This window comes from Narcine bancroftii, chromosome 2, assembly GCF_036971445.1.
Source record: "Narcine bancroftii isolate sNarBan1 chromosome 2, sNarBan1.hap1, whole genome shotgun sequence".
Classification (NCBI taxonomy): Eukaryota; Metazoa; Chordata; class Chondrichthyes; order Torpediniformes; family Narcinidae; genus Narcine; species Narcine bancroftii.
The window spans coordinates 80,644,650-80,661,380 of NC_091470.1; the positions used below are offsets into that span (position 1 = coordinate 80,644,650).

Consider the following 16,731-nt stretch of genomic DNA (forward strand, 5'->3'; position numbering starts at 1 on the left):
AGGAAATTAGAGACTGGTTTGCCTGATGTCAGTGGTTGGGAAGATGTTGGAATCATTGGTCAAAGATGAGTTAATGGAGTACTTGGAGACACATGACAAGATAGGCGATGCCAGCATGCTTTCCTTAAGGGAAAATCTTGCTTGACAAATCTATTGGAATTCTTTGAAGAAGTGACAAGCAGGCTGGATAAAGGAGAGGCAGTGGATGTTGTGTACCTGGATATTAAGTAGGCCTTTGATAATGTGCCACACATGAGCTACTTAACAAGATAAGAGTACATGATATAGCAGGAAACATACTATCATGGGTTGAGCATTGGCCGATTGGCAGGAAGCAGAGAGTCAGAATACAGGGATCATATTCTGGTTGGCTGCCAGTTACCAGTGGGGTTCAACAGGAGTCGGTGTTGGGACCACATCTTTTTATTTTGTATATCAATGATTAAGATTATGGAATGAATGGCATTGTGGCCACGTTTGCAGATGATCTGAAGGTAGGAGGAGGAGCAGGTAGTGTTGAGGAAACAAGAAGACTGCAGAAGGACTTAGACAGATTAGGAGAATGGGCAGGGAAGTAGCAAATAAAATACAATGTCAGAAAGTGTGCAGTCATGAACTTTGGTAGAAAAAAAATAAATGGGTAGCCTGTTTTTTTAAATGGGGATAAAATTGAAAATACCCAGATGCAAAGGGACCCAAGAGTCCTTGTTCAGAATAGCCTGAACATAAATGTGCATGTTGTGTCAGTGATGAAAAAAGCAAATGCAATTCTGGGATTCATTTCAAGAGCAGGGATATGATGCTCAGGCTTTATAAGGGACTGGTGAGACCTTACTTGGAGTATTGTGAGCAGTTTTGGGTTCCTAATTTAAGAAAGGATGCGCTGACATCAGAGAGGGTTCAGAGGAGGTTCCAAGGCTGATTCCAGGAATGAAAAGGTATTCACATGAGGAGCGTTTGACAACTCTGAGCCTATACTTATTGGAATTTAGGAGAATGAGGGAAGATGTCATTGAAACATTTTGAATGTTGAAAGGTGTGGACGGAGTAGATGTAGAAGTGTTTTTCCTATGGTGGGAGAGTCGAGGACAATCGGGCATTGCATCAGGATTGAAGGATGACCACTTAGAACAGAGATGCAGAGGAATTTCTTTATCCAATCTGTGGAATTTGTTGCCACAAGTGGTTGTAGAGGCCAGGTCATTGGGTGTATTTAGGCAGAGATTGATAGGCTTTTGATTAGCCAGGGCATTAAAGGAATGGGGAGAAAGCTGGGCAGTGGGGTTGTGGGAATAGCGATCAGCTCATGATGAAATGGCAGGGCAGATTCGATCAGCCTATATTTGCTTCTCTGTCTTATAGTCTTATGGATTAAATTGGCTGAAGAGCAGCATCATCAAAGTGGAGTTGACCCAGATGGGTGGAGGTGGTTCTGAACTTGGCCGCTATTGAGGATGGTAATGTCCAGAGATTCTCCTACCCATCTCTGATGCACCACAATGCATCTGATTGATTCGCAGTACCTTCACTCTAATGACTCACTGCTTGCTGAGCATTGAGTCCTGTGATGTGGCTTCACTAGACTTGGTTAATCAAGATGTGATGCAATTAATGCTGCCCTGATATTAACCTTGTGTTTTCATTCTACTAAACTGAATTGAAGGAGATGGGGTAGTGTGGAGGGCTATGTGACTTCTCTCCAGCAGGAACCTGGTCAGAACCCACCACATCTGTAAATCAAAGTGAAGGGTGGGTATGCATGTGTGATTCACGTGGTGACTTTCTCTCGTGGCCAAACAAAAATCTTTTGTTAGAATTTTTAAAAATTTAGACATACAGCATGGTAACAGGCCATTTCGGCCCATGAGCCCATGCCGCCAAATTTCACCCAATTAACTAACAACCCCATACGTTTTGAACAGTGGGAGGAAACTGGAGCCCCGGGTGAAAACCCATGCAGACACGATAAAAACATACAAACTTCTTACAGATTGTGCAGGATTCAAACCCTCGACCTGATCCCTGGCACTGTAAAGGTGTTGCGCTAACTACTACACCAACCGTGCCACCCATGGTGTTCAGACTCATTACTTCTCCGACCCACTGGACCTTTTCCTCATATCACACAGAGGTATTCGTCTGGATCAACCAGTATCATTTTGAGATGGAATGCAATTCTACTGGCTCTGCAGAAAGCCCACAATGTCCCATCCATTCCTGTCAGATCTGTTTTGAATCTATGCCACACAATTCAAGGGAAGCCTGTTCTATGGATGGGAAGTGACTAATTCCAGCAATAAAACATTGGGCAAATCCTTACAGAGCTAGTCTACACATGAGCTCAGAGCTGAAGGGAGTAGAATGAGTGGGAGGAGTACAGAGGAGAGATGAACAAGAACATTGGCAGAGATTTTGAAATGAAATGGATGAGGGAAATAAAATGGTCACAATAAACGATTGTAAAATATTGTGGAGAGTGAATAGGGTGGACCTAATGATCTCCTGTTGTGGATGCACACACAGATAAGCTACAGTGATAGGGAGGTGACTCTTCATTTAAACCATGCAACAAACATAGTGAATGGACACATTAGAATGTCCATCAGCTGCTCTCTGAACTTAGTCTGGGTCACCACATAAATGCAGGTGTTGGTGCAGGAGCTCAGAAGCTGTAGCATGTAGCCAGTCTGTTCAGTGACGTAGACTGGACCTGTGAGATCGTGTCTGTTACTGATTCGACAGAAAAGGAAATGCAACACTCTCGTCATCCACAACAGTATGAAGCTGCCTGATATGGTGAAGAGTAAAACGATGGACTTCCTTCGCTTCTCTATCTCTGGGTCGTTGCAATCCTCACCCTTCCTGCATTGCTGTAGCCTCTTGCGGACTCTGCCTGAGACTAAAATGTGTCTGACAGTCAGAGCATTGAGGAGAAGAATCAGCAGGAATGAGAAACAAGGGGTTAAAATAATGCAGAACAAGTCAAAAACTACCCAAGCAATTTCAGTGTAAATCTTCACAGATAGCATGTTCCCCCAGGGTACATTGTCGACGATATACTCAGGTTCATAAATAAAGTACAGAGGGATATTCTTCAGACTGAACACCACACTCACCATTGTTAGAACCACCTTTGCTGTTTCCACAGTGCAATATTTTGTCCTCAGTTTCTGATGACAGATCGCAACAAATCTGTCAAAGGTGAAGGTGACAGTGAACCAGACAGAGACATCAGTGGCTGCAGAAAGCAGGACAAGTTGGAGAGACTTTGCAGGCGTGGTGTTCATGTAAGTTACTGGGAAATGATAATCAATAACTGTGTACAGAATCACATCAGTGAAAATGACGATCAGATCTGCTGTTGCCATGGCGACCAGGTAGAGGGTGATGCACCTGGAGAGTCCGCACTTTCCTCGGGATAAGATCAGAATGGCTATTGAGTTAACTGCAACAGATAGAAAGAGAGGAATGTTTTCTTGGGAGACATCCTGGAGAGGAAGGTCCATCCTTAAGATGAACATCCTGAGAATAGAAAAGTACAGGATGATCTGTGATCCCAGGTATGTAAGGATGCAGGAGTCTGAGACTATTACCTTGTCTTGCAGATGTGAGATACCATGAAGAATTTAAATATGCCCTGAAAGAACTTTAATATATTGGTCAATTGTATCAATCATGAAAAGAATATCATAGAAGTAGGAAGACAGGGTGGTGAAAATTTTTTTGATGTTCTACCTCAATCGATCAGGGTACAGATTAAAGAGCTGGGATGTCTGCTACAGCTGTATTGCATCTGCACTCTGCGCAGTTCTGGTTACCATACTATAGAAAGGATGTGATTAAGCTAGAGAGGGTGCAGAAAAGATTCATGAGTAGGATTTAGTTATGAGGAAAGATGGGAGCTGTAATTGTTTTCTCTTAAGCAATGCCCTAACATGACTTTAAAAGATCATGAGGAGAATGAAGAGGTGAATAGCTACAAGGCAGGGGAGTCTAAAAATAAAAGGAATCAGGTTAAGGAGAGAGGGAAAAGATTTAAAAATACCTGAGGGGCAAGTTTTTACCCAGAGTGTAGTAGGAATGTGGAATGGGTGGCCAGCGGAAGTGGTAAGGTAGATATACAGTACAAATACGATTGTCCAAAAAAAGTGACATCTGTTCGGCTCCGAAAATTTTTTTGAATAATTGAGCATTTCAGAAAAATCAGAAATCCTCATTTATTCAAAACACTTCAAAGCTGAAATAATGTAATTTCACCTCCGAAATTTTTTTTGGATAAATGAGGATATCGGAATAATCAGAAATCGTAAGTTATCTGAAATTTTTTCAGAGCTGAACTGACATCACAGGTTGAAAAATATTTTAATTTTTAAAAATCTTATTTTGTTCAGGTTGTTTTTTGGTGAGAATTAAAGATTATTTCATGCTTTAAAAGCCTTCCCTTGTTTGTTATTGTTTAAACAAGTGATTTGCTGTTGCTACTGGGCTGTTTTAAAAAAATGAACAGTTATCCAAAAAAAAACACATTTATCCGAAATAGGCCCGGTCCCGACCATTTTGGATAATTGGAGTTGTACTGTAATTACAAAGTTTGGAAGGCATTTGGACAGGTACGTGGGCAGGAAAGTTTTAGAGATATGAGCCAAACACAGGCAAATGAGACCAAATCAGGACATGTTAGTCCAAGGAACCTGCTTCTGTCCTCTATCACTCTGTTAAAAAGATAGATAAAGGCAGCTTGTATTTGAAGAATGCATCTAATCTAATTCTTTCTTGGAAACAAACAGGGAAATGTCTATTTTTGACCTTGTCCAAGATAATGTGATATGTTTAATAAATATTAGAATCAGGAATTAGCCTGTGAAGAATAATCATGATTTGACAGAATTTTTCAATGAGTTTATGAGTGACATAATTATCTAAACCCAGAGTCTTAAACAATGAAAACTGCAAGGCAAGTTTCTTCAAGTCCATTCATAAATTGGATCGAGGATAATTAATGGTAAATATCAAAAGAATTTTGACTTCTTTCTCAATTAATATAAATTTCATTGGCAATTAAAGCCCACATTAGAATCATACATTCATTGTTGACTAAAGTGGTTCAGGGCTGTAGGCAAATCATACAATCTTGTGAACTAGATAACAGGTCTCAGGGCGAAATCTGCTGTTGGAGAGTAAGCCAACAGAAAAAGGGAAAAGAATTCAGGAGCTTTTGTAAGTCTGAGTTATGAGTTAATTGTCATGGGCCCAAGTATGGAATACAGATGTAGCATAATTCTACTTGCTGCAGCCCAACCAGTACATGAAGTGCACCATCTACCACAGATACCCTAAATTACCACAATTATGCCGAGGCAGAAAAAGAGATAATAAATAGAAAGGGATAGATAAATATCCACAGTTGCAGTTAGTGCAAGAAAATAAAAGTGATGGTTCATTCATACAAGCAGATCTTTTGGCAGCTGTAGAATAGATTGTGAATACAGATAGGGTCTTATAAGTTACTTAAAGAGTTTGCTAACTGTTGATAAAAACAGTTCTTGAACTGGAGGTGTTGGATTTCTGGTTTCTGTACCTTCTGCGTGAAGGCAGTAGTGCAAAGTGGTTGTGACCAGGGTGATTGGGGGTCCTTGACGAAATTGGCTGCCATCTTAATGCACCGTCTCACGTAGATAACTTGAATGGATGGGAGATTGGTGCCAGTGATGGACTTGGCTAGGTTTGCTACTTCTTGCAGCCTTCTGCATTCCCAGACACTTGAGTTCCCAAACCAGACCATGCTGTGTACTTCCCACAGTGCACCTACAGATGTTTAGAGTATTTGACAGCAGACTGCTGAGAAAGCAGATGCGTTGGTGTGCCTTTTGTGTGGCATCGTCTATGTGCTGTCTCCAGGAGAGGTTTTCTGGTATGTGGACACACAGTAATTTGAACACAAATGAATCTGAGAAAGGAGGATTATTTAGAGCCTTCTCCTTTTTTAAAATTTAATGTTGCAGACCAACATTGGAATTTTATGTGGTAATCTCAAGTAGGATGGGCAATGGTGAGATTGTCTTTGGATTTTCAAAAGCCTTCGATAAGATGCTGTGCCAGAGGCTGCTTAATAAGATGAGAGCCCATGGAATCACAGGAAAGATATTAGATTGGGTGGAGCATTGGCTGATAGGCAGAAAGCAAAAGGTGAGAATAAAGGGATCCTGTTCTGGTTGGTTTCCGATTACCAGTGGTGTTCCACAGGGGCCGGGGTTGGGGCATCTTCTTTTTACAATGTATATTGATGATTTAGATTATGGATTGAATGGCTTTGTGGCTAAGTTTGCAGGTGACACCAAGATAGGTGGTGGAGTAGAAAGTGTTGAAGAAACCGAAAGGTTGCAGAGAGACTTGGACAGATTAGTAGAGTGGGCAAAGAAATGGCAAATGAGATATAATGTTGAGTAATGTACATTTTGGAAGAAGAAATAAACAGACAGGTTATTATTTGGATGGGGAGAAAATTCCAAATTTGAAAGTGCAAAGGGACGGGGGTTCTTGTGAAGGATAACCTAAAGGTTAACCATCAGGTTGGATCGGCAGTAAAGAAAGTGAATGCTATGTTAGCATTCATTTCAAGAGGAATAGTATATAAGAATAAAGAGGTGTTGATGAGGCTCTTTGGGGCACTGATGAGACCTCATTTGGAATTCTGTATGCAGTTTTGGGCCCCTTATCTTAGAAAGGATGTAATGACGTTGGAGAGAGTACAGAGAAGATTTACCAGGATGACTGCTGGAATGCAAGGGATAATATATGAGGAACGTTTATTGGGTCTTACTCATTGGAGTATAAAAGAATGAGAGGGGATCTCATAGAAACATTGTGAATGCTGAAAGAATTGGACTGAGTAGATGTGAATAAGGTGTTTCCCTTGGTGGGTGAATCCAGGACAAGAGGGCACAGTCTTGGAATTAGAATGTACCCATTTAAAACCGAGAGGAGGAGAGATTTCTTTAGGCAGAGGGTCGAGGATTTGTGGAATTTGTTGCCACATCCAGCTGTGGAGCCCCGATCATTGGGGAAGTTTAAGGAGAAGATTGATAGGTATCTAATTAGACAGTGTATTAAGGGAAATGGGGAAAGGCCGGAAATTGGAACTAGATGTGAGAATGGTTCAGCTCAGGGTGGAGTTGTGGAGCAGACTTAATGGGTCAAATGGTCTACTTCTGTTCCTTTATTTTGTGAATAAGTTGGAAAGGGGAGAGAAAGATTCATCAAAATGTTGCAGAATCTGGGGGGCATGAAAGGAATTGGTTGGGGAAGCTGGGTCCTTATTGCTCAAAGGGTAAGAGATGACCTAAGAGGTTTTTAAAATGGAGAAGCATTGATAAAGTAAATGCTTGCAGTATTTTCCCCCGGGTGGATGATTCTAGGTCCAAAGGGTATATGTTTTATGTGAGAGGGGTGAGATTTAAAGAGAAATGAAGGACAATGTTCACTCAAAGAGCTGTTGGTTTCTGAAATGAGCTGCAGATGAAGGAAAGGATAATAATGTTCAACAGACATTTAAACAGGTAAATAGATAGGACAGGTTAAGAAGGATATGGACCAAATGGAATTAAACCAGAATGCCAACTTAGAGTCTATTCCATACACAATGTCTCTACAACTCGAAGAGCTCAACACCGTGGCAGGCATGGAACTCTTTGAGCTGCAGATTCAGGGGAACAAGGGTATTGCCTTTGCTGAGGAAAGACCACTCAGCGTGAGAGGGGATTAGGTCATAGCAGATGGTGAAAACATGGCAAGGTTTGCAGTTGGGTCCATGTGTCCCATCAAGAACTGTTCTCTATCTGTTCCTCACAGGCATTATGGGGATTGCACATTTTCTTTTTAAAATTTTTTTATTGATATTTTTATTTCAATAAAAATTTGAACAATACAATTATGGAGTGTGCCTCAAGAACAAACCTCTTCCCTTAAACAACGTTGAAAATTAACATTCATAAATCCAAATGGCACAATCTTGGAAGACAACACAATGCCAAAACACTAAATGATACTAGTCCATGAATGAGTCCCATATCATTTGGAATTTAATATTTGAATCATTAATTGCATATCTAATTTTTTTCAAATTTAAACAAGACATAATTTCCCTCGGCCATTGTGCTTGTGTCGGTGGGATATTATCTTTCCATTTAATCAAAATTGCACATCTTGCCATCAATGAAGTAAAAGTGCAGAGAACAAAACAAAGGACTCTACATCACCTTTGTTGACCTCACCAAAGTCTTCGACACCGTGAGCAGGAAAGGGCTTTGGCAAATACTAGAGCGCATCGGATGTCCCCCAAAGTTCCTCAACATGATTATCCAACTGCACGAAAACCAACAAGGTCGGGTCAGATACAGCAATGAGCTCTCTGAACCCTTCTCCATTAACAATGGCGTGAAGCAAGGCTGTGTTCTCGCACCAACCCTCTTTTCAATCTTCTTCAGCATGATGCTGAACCAAGCCATGAAAGACCCCAACAATGAAGACGCTGTTTACATCCGGTACCGCACGGATGGCAGTCTCTTCAATCTGAGGCGCCTGCAAGCTCACACCAAGACACAAGAGAAACTTGTCCGTGAACTACTCTTTGTAGACGATGCCGCTTTAGTTGCCCATTCAGAGCCAGCTCTTCAGCGCTTGACGTCCTGCTTTGCGGAAACTGCCAAAATGTTTAGCCTGGAAGTCAGCCTGAAGAAAACTGAGGTCCACCATCAGCCAGCTCCCCACCATGACTACCATCCCCCCCACATCTCCATCGGGCACACAAAACTCAAAACGGTCAACCAGTTTACCTATCTCGGCTGCACCATTTCATCAGATGCAAGGATCGACAATGAGATAGACAACAGACTCGCCAAGGTAAATAGCGCCTTTGGAAGACTACACAAAAGAGTCTGGAAAAACAACCAACTGAAAAACCTCACAAAGATAAGCGTATACAGAGCCGTTGTCATACCCACACTCCTGTTCGGCTTCGAATCATGGGTTCTCTACCGGCATCACCTACGGCTCCTAGAACGCTTCCACCAGCGTTGTCTCCGCTCCAACCTCAACATCCATTGGAGCGCTTTCATCCCTAACGTCGAAGTACTCGAGATGGCAGAGGTCGACAGCATCGAGTCCACGCTGCTGAAGATCCAGCTGCGCTGGGTGGGTCACGTCTCCAGAATGGAGGACCATCGCCTTCCCAAGATCGTGTTATATGGCGAGCTCTCCACTGGCCACCGTGACAGAGGTGCACCAAAGAAAAGGTACAAGGACTGCCTAAAGAAATCTCTTGGTGCCTGCCACATTGACCACCGCCAGTGGGCTGATATCGCCTCAAACCGTGCATCTTGGCGCCTCACAGTTTGGCGGGCAGCAACCTCCTTTGAAGAAGACCACAGAGCCCACCTCACTGACAAAAGGCAAAGGAGGAAAAACCCAACACCCAACCCCAACCAATCAATTTTCCCCTGCAGCCGCTGCAACCGTGTCTGCCTGTCCCGCATCGGACTTGTCAGCCACAAACGAGCCTGCAGCTGACGTGGACTTTTACCCCCTCCATAAATCTTCGTCCGCGAAGCCAAGCCTTCCTTTACCTCCTATGGATGCTAGGAGATCAGCTGAGTTCCTCCAGTATTTTCCTGTTTTTAAAAACAAACTTTAATGTTTCACTCCATTCACTTGTTCCTCTGTGAAATCTTTGCAACCTTGAAGAAGTTCTCCTCCTCTCCTTGAAGGGAGTTCTGTGAGAGCCTCTCTCACTGTTTCCCCTCCGCACACCCTGCTGCACTCAAGCTTTGGCCCGTGCTCCTCCTCCTGCCCTTTCCACCCTTCTCCCCCAGCCTTCTTAATTTCTGTCCATCATAATATTTGTTTCTGATCCTGGTGCGGTTGAGGCAAACTGGTCAGATACCCAGAGCCTATCTATGTGTCAAGGTATCTCCAACCCAGGCCCCGATTCAATTCGAGCTGGACACATTTGAGGCTGCAACCTCCGCTGAAGATGTTCTCACTCAGAACAATAACAGTGTCCACATTCTTGTACATACTGCAAATTCACGTATTTCTCCTTTTCCCCATCCAGTCTGTCTTTCCCTCTTTTTATTTCTGTTTCTGTTTTTGCTTTTAACCATAACCATATAACCATATAACCATTTACGGACATTGACATCTTCAGGTAACTTCGTGCTGCCAATTATTTTCAAGTCAAACTGGAGGATGAAACAGAACAGTCTGGTTTACGCTTCTGCCCCAATAAGAATTGGCACCATAATGTAATTGTTGTATTGCTTCCCCTCATCTGGATTAAATACATCTATACAAAGATGAGCAAAGAGAGCAAAGTGCCCATGAGACTGGGTAACATCAGCACAAGTTCATTAACTTTATCAGATGACTTATCAAACATTTTCAATTCAGAAGCAAATGCTCACATCAGATGATATTGTCTTACCAGAAACTCCAACCACTGCAAGAATAGGATAGTAAATCTTTTCGACCTGATGAAGTATTGTTAACTCATCCATTTCCCGTGTTGGTTGCAAGTGGCAGGTCTTCCTCCTGGATGTGTCATACATGATGAGGAGCCCTGTATTTATACAGAAAAGGAACCTCCTATGAGATCCTTCAGTTCTTCATTATTAATATTAATTCTGGTTGAATGAACAAACAAATGAAGTTAACAATGGGCAAAATCAAATGCTACCAAAGGAATACAATATAATAAACTGTAGCTTACATAACAGTGAAAGTATACAAACTATTTTTAGTTTTTAATTCTTCTCATTGACATTTGCTGTCACTCATAACCTTACAATTCATATTACCATCAGTAATTCTCAGACAATTTCAATGCATTTATATTGTAGCATTTGTACTACACAGGCGTGGAAAAGAACAACATGCACACCAAAGCCTTGAAGTTGAGAATGGTTTATTGCACTGGCTGTAGTGTAAATATGGGCCCCAGGTGCTAAGATCAGGGTCCCGCGTTATTGGAGTGCTGGACTAGGATTGGCCGGCATTCCAATCACAGCTTGTTGCTTCCCACTGTGCGGGAGGTTTCCTGGGTTGACGGTCGGTGTCACCCCCTGGTCTGCCACTTTGATCAGCCATTTTGTGTGCGGGCTGGTACACGACCCCACCCCCCTAGAACCAGCGATCGGGCAATTGTCCATTGACTTAAGTGGTCTTCCCCTGTGTCACGGGGGAGGAGTGGAGACCAACTGGTTACAGTTTAGATATGCTGGCTTTAGGTTGTCGACGGTAAAGGTCACCTCCCTACCACCAACATTGAGGACGAAAGTGGAGCTGTTGTCCCTGATGACCCTGTAAGGCCTGTCATAGGGTAGTTGTAGGGCCCCTTCGCACACTTATTGATGTCTTCAAGTCCCTGGGATGATATGTTTGGACTGGCCATGTGGTGAGGGTTGTTGCAGGACCAGGGACCCCAGTTTTCGCCGTAAATTCTCAAGGGTGATTGCGGGGTCTTCCGGGCATTTGTTGGGGGCCAGGAACTCCCCAGGTATGAATAGAACTTTTAGCTGAAAACTAATGGTTGCAAGAGTTTCACTCGGCTTCTGGACGAAGACCCTCCCCATGCCCGCCTCTGCTACATCCCCTTTGAATGTCAGCTCCTGGCATGCTATTTGGTTCTCCTCACCATGGAGCACCAAATGGCCAATGAGACCATCATACTCTGACCTCAAATGCCCTTTATGCAGTGAATTAAATCCTCTGATGTCACCCATGCAGTGTTCCACCTTTGTTAAGTTGTGGTGGTAAATTGCCAACCGGGCAGAGGCAGGGACAGCAGGAGTCAGCAGGCTGCATGAGAAAATCTCGTCCCTCCCTGAGAGCCATGATCCCCCTTCCTGAGCCCCCACCATCAATCCCTCCCCCTGTATCCTGTGGTCAGCCGTTCAACTCCCTCACCAAAGAGGAACAACAGTAAGTGAGGTTTGTGGACTATTCCAGTCAATGGAAAAATGGGAAGCAGTTATGATGTGCGGCAGCACTACACCCAGGCAGCAGTAAGACCCAAACTCAGAGCTGGGTGTGGTAGCGTTCATGATTCTTTTTTTCTTTTGGCTTGGCTTCGCGGATGAAGATTTATGGAGGGGGTAAAAGTCCACATCAGCTGCAGGCTCGTTTGTGGCTGACAAGTCCGATGCGGGACAGGCAGACACGGTTGCAGCGGCTGCAGGGGAAAATTGGTTGGTTGGGGTTGGGTGTTGGGTTTTTCCTCCTTTGCCTTTTGTCAGTGAGGTGGGCTCTGCGGTCTTCTTCAAAGGAGGTTGCTGCCCGCCCAACTGTGAGGCGCCAAGATGAACGGTTTGAGGCAATATCAGCCCACTGGCGGTGGTCAATGTGGCAGGCACCAAGAGATTTCTTTAGGCAGTCCTTGTACCTTTTCTTTGGTGCACCTCTGTCACGGTGGCCAGTGGAGAGCTCGCCATATAACACGATCTTGGGAAGGCGATGGTCCTCCATTCTGGAGACGTGACCCATCCAGCGCAGCTGGATCTCCAGCAGTGTGGACTCGATGCTGTCGACCTCTGCCATCTCGAGTACTTCGACGTTAGGGATGAAAGCGCTCCAATGGATGTTGAGGATGGAGCGGAGACAACGCTGGTGGAAGCGTTCTAGGAGCCTTAGGTGATGCCGGTAGAGGACCCATGATTCGGAGCCGAACAGGAGTGTGGGTATGACAACGGCTCTGTATACGCTTATCTTTGTGAGGTTTTTCAGTTGGTTGTTTTTCCAGACTCTTTCGATTCTTTTTTCTTTGGCTTGGCTTCGCGGACGAAGATTTATGGAGGGGGTAAAAAGTCCACGTCAGCTGCAGGCTCGTTTGTGGCTGACCAGTCCGATGCGGGACAGGCAGACACGATTGCAGCGGTTGCAAGGGAAAATTGGTTGGTTGGGGTTGGGTGTTGGGTTTTTCCTCCTTTGCCTTTTGTCAGTGAGGTGGGCTCTGCGGTCTTCTTCAAAGGAGGCTGCTGCCCGCCAAACTGTGAGGCGCCAAGATGCACGGTTTGAGGCGTTATCAGCCCACTGGCGGTGGTCAATGTGGCAGGCACCAAGAGATTTCTTTAGGCAGTCCTTGTACCTTTTCTTTGGTGCACCTCTGTCACGGTGGCCAGTGGAGAGCTCGCCATATAATACGATCTTGGGAAGGCGATGGTCCTCCATTCTGGAGACGTGACCCATCCAGCGCAGCTGGATCTTCAGCAGCGTGGACTCGATGCTGTCGACCTCTGCCATCTCGAGTACCTCGACGTTAGGGGTGTGAGCGCTCCAATGGATGTTGAGGATGGAGCGGAGACAACGCTGGTGGAAGCGTTCTAGGAGCCGTAGGTGGTGCCGGTAGAGGACCCATGATTCGGAGCCGAACAGGAGTGTGGGTATGACAACGGCTCTGTATACGCTTATCTTTGTGAGGTTTTTCAGTTGGTTGTTTTTCCAGACTCTTTTGTGTAGTCTTCCAAAGGCGCTATTTGCCTTGGCGAGTCTGTTGTCTATCTCATTGTCGATCCTTGCATCTGATGAAATGGTGCAGCCGAGATAGGTAAACTGGTTGACCGTTTTGAGTTTTGTGTGCCCGATGGAGATGTGGGGGGGCTGGTAGTCATGGTGGGGAGCTGGCTGATGGAGGACCTCAGTTTTCTTCAGGCTGACTTCCAGGCCAAACATTTTGGCAGTTTCCGCAAAGCAGGACGTCAAGCGCTGAAGAGCTGGCTCTGAATGGGCAACTAAAGCGGCATCATCTGCAAAGAGTAGTTCACGGACAAGTTTCTCTTGTGTCTTGGTGTGAGCTTGCAGGCGCCTCAGATTGAAGAGACTGCCATCCGTGCGGTACCGGATGTAAACAGCGTCTTCATTGTTGGGGTCTTTCATGGCTTGGTTCAGCATCATGCTGAAGAAGATTGAAAAGAGGGTTGGTGCGAGAACACAGCCTTGCTTCACGCCATTGTTAATGGAGAAGGGTTCAGAGAGCTCATTGCTGTATCTGACCCGACCTTGTTGGTTTTCGTGCAGTTGGATAATCATGTTGAGGAACTTTGGGGGACATCCGATGCGCTCTAGTATTTGCCAAAGCCCTTTCCTGCTCACGGTGTCGAAGGCTTTGGTGAGGTCAACAAAGGTGATGTAGAGTCCTTTGTTTTGTTCTCTACACTTTTCTTGGAGCTGTCTGAGGGCAAAGACCATGTCAGTGGTTCCTCTGTTAGCGCGAAAGCCGCACTGTGATTCTGGGAGAATATTCTCAGCGACACTAGGTATTATTCTATTTAGTAGAATCCTAGCGAAGATTTTGCCTGCAATGGAGAGCAACGTGATTCCCCTGTAGTTTGAGCAGTCTGATTTCTCGCCTTTGTTTTTGTACAGGGTGATGATGGTGGCATCACGAAGATCCTGAGGCAGTTTACCTTGGTCCCAACAAAGCTTGAAAAACTCATGCAGTTTGGCATGCAGAGTTTTGCCGCCAGCCTTCCAGACTTCTGGGGGGATTCCATCCATACCTGCTGCTTTGCCACTTTTCAGTTGTTCGATTGCCTTATATGTCTCATCCAGTGTGGGAACCTCATCCAGCTCTAGCCTTAGGGGCTGTTGAGGGAGCTGGAGCAGCTCTTTCGATTAAAGCATCTATAAATGGGCAGTGGGGAATGGAATGGCGGTGTGGATGCCTCATTGGCATAACATGGTGGGAGATCCACTATCGACCATTGTGGGGTCAGATGCACTGGAGGTACATCTGGGAGCAGGCTGGGCAGAGAGTGCTCATGGTCCACCATGTGGACACCCACATTAACAGGGCCACAGTGGAGGCTGCTCACAAGGCTGCCGTAGACTGTGCAGCGTAAATCTGCTCAGCCTCCATCTGCTCCGAAATGTAGATTCTGGTGCCTTGGCACCTGCAGTCTGTCAGAATGCGATGGTGGGCACAGGGCTTAAAGGTGGCATTAACCCAAGATCAGGCATGGATGGTGGTAGACAATTGCCCCACAAGCCAGCAGGTTCAACTGCTGGGGTGGCTGACAGATACACTGGGGCAAATTTGGCATGTCATGGGAGTGGGCCAAGTCTGGCAAATAGACTATGTCAGCTCTCTCCTTTGCAAAAGTAAAAATGGCTTCATATTGACTATGGTTGTCACCTACTCTGGTGTCCTGGTGGTGGCGCCCTGCAAACAGGCTGACCAACATAACACCATTCGAGGACTGAAATATCTCTCCTCCATTTATGGAACACCATGGGTGTTACAGTCTTATCAGGGCTACACTTTATGGGGTGTAAGGTACAAAATTGGCCAACAGAGGCTTGTATCTCATGGCTGTTGTACATTCCCTACCACCCACAAGCATCAGGTCTAATTGAAAGAATGAATGTTCTCCTCCAGCAAAAGCGGTGGACACTGACACCCGACATCACACTCAAGGGGTGACTCAGCGTGCTGCAGGAAGTGGTGGACCATCTTAATTCATGCCCACTGCATGGGGGATTCCACTTTCTAGGCATTTGGCCTCATTGGCACAGCAAAAGGTAGATAAGCTTAATTTTCAGGGCCCTGAGGAGTCCGGTAGGGTATGGGTGCAACAGCCATGAGGTCCATCCAGAAAGGGGGAGATAGCTCCTCAGGGATCAGGAAACACTTGGTGGGTTGTGTTCCTGGGAGAAATGTATTTATTGAAAATCCATACTGACAAACTCTCCAAGAATGGTTTCCTCACTCACCAACCCTGCAGGACGAAGACAACTCAACTTTATGGAAGACCACCCTGCAGGACAAATTCCACTTCAACACCACAGACTCCTGTGATTCCACTCACTAATTTTCATGGTCTTCCAGCCATCAGTACCAGGTCATCTTAGCAGCAGGAAATGCTGTCATGAACTGCACAGAAAGCTTTAAACTGTTGCCATTGATACTCTCACACAAAGTTCCAGTTTAACAAAGTTCACATCTTTTGAAATGCACCTTTTTAATTACAACCATTTTAATTGAACCCTGAGCTGTGATACAGTACTGTACCCCATATCCAAAATGCTTGGGACCAGATTTGTTTCTGTTTTTGGAACAATGGAACTAAGCAGCACAGTAGCATCAGCAAAATACCATATATAGAAGTATCTGCAGGTCTTTTTACCATTTTCATCTATATCTTTGACAACAGAGCTCAGTTTTTATCAAAATGGCACCAATAGAGCATCAGAGTCCCATCAGAAGTCAGGTGGTGATTTTTTTTTAAACCGAAAAAAAAATAATTTTTTTGGATCTTTTCTGATTTTGGATCTTCAGATACAGGGTACTCAATCTGTATTTTCTTTCACTAACATCTTTCTGCTCAGTCTCAGGAACTTATAGTATTAACTTTTAATTACATTACAATGTTGAAGGTCATTCATTAGCAGGAAACCACTTGATAATGACTGCATAACTCCAGTCCTCCCCTTAACAGATACTAAATCAGAATCCTTTGTTTAAAATATACTAATTTGCCCATTTTGCAGGAGGCTATTGTTTACAGGGAACCAACATAGGCATATGTGGCACAAACATGAGCAGCATCCACGTGTCAGGCGACAGTCCAGAAAAATAGGGTGCTCCCATGAGGATACGGATACACCCTAGATGCATGCCTGCTGGCCTGTCCTCTGCCTCACCACAGGATAGCATGGCAATGGGTACCTGGACTCTGTGGTGAG

At 44.6% G+C, this 16,731-nt stretch overlaps 1 protein-coding gene across 1 annotated transcript; it reads right to left on the minus strand.

Annotated features, from left to right (window-relative positions):
* Positions 1-2,552: 2,552 nt before the first annotated feature.
* On the minus strand, positions 2,553-3,368 carry LOC138752882 (probable G-protein coupled receptor 139). The gene has a single exon (XM_069915494.1). The coding sequence runs from the start codon at positions 3,366-3,368 to the stop codon at positions 2,553-2,555; it is 816 nt and encodes a 271-aa protein (XP_069771595.1).
* Positions 3,369-16,731: the final 13,363 nt, after the last annotated feature.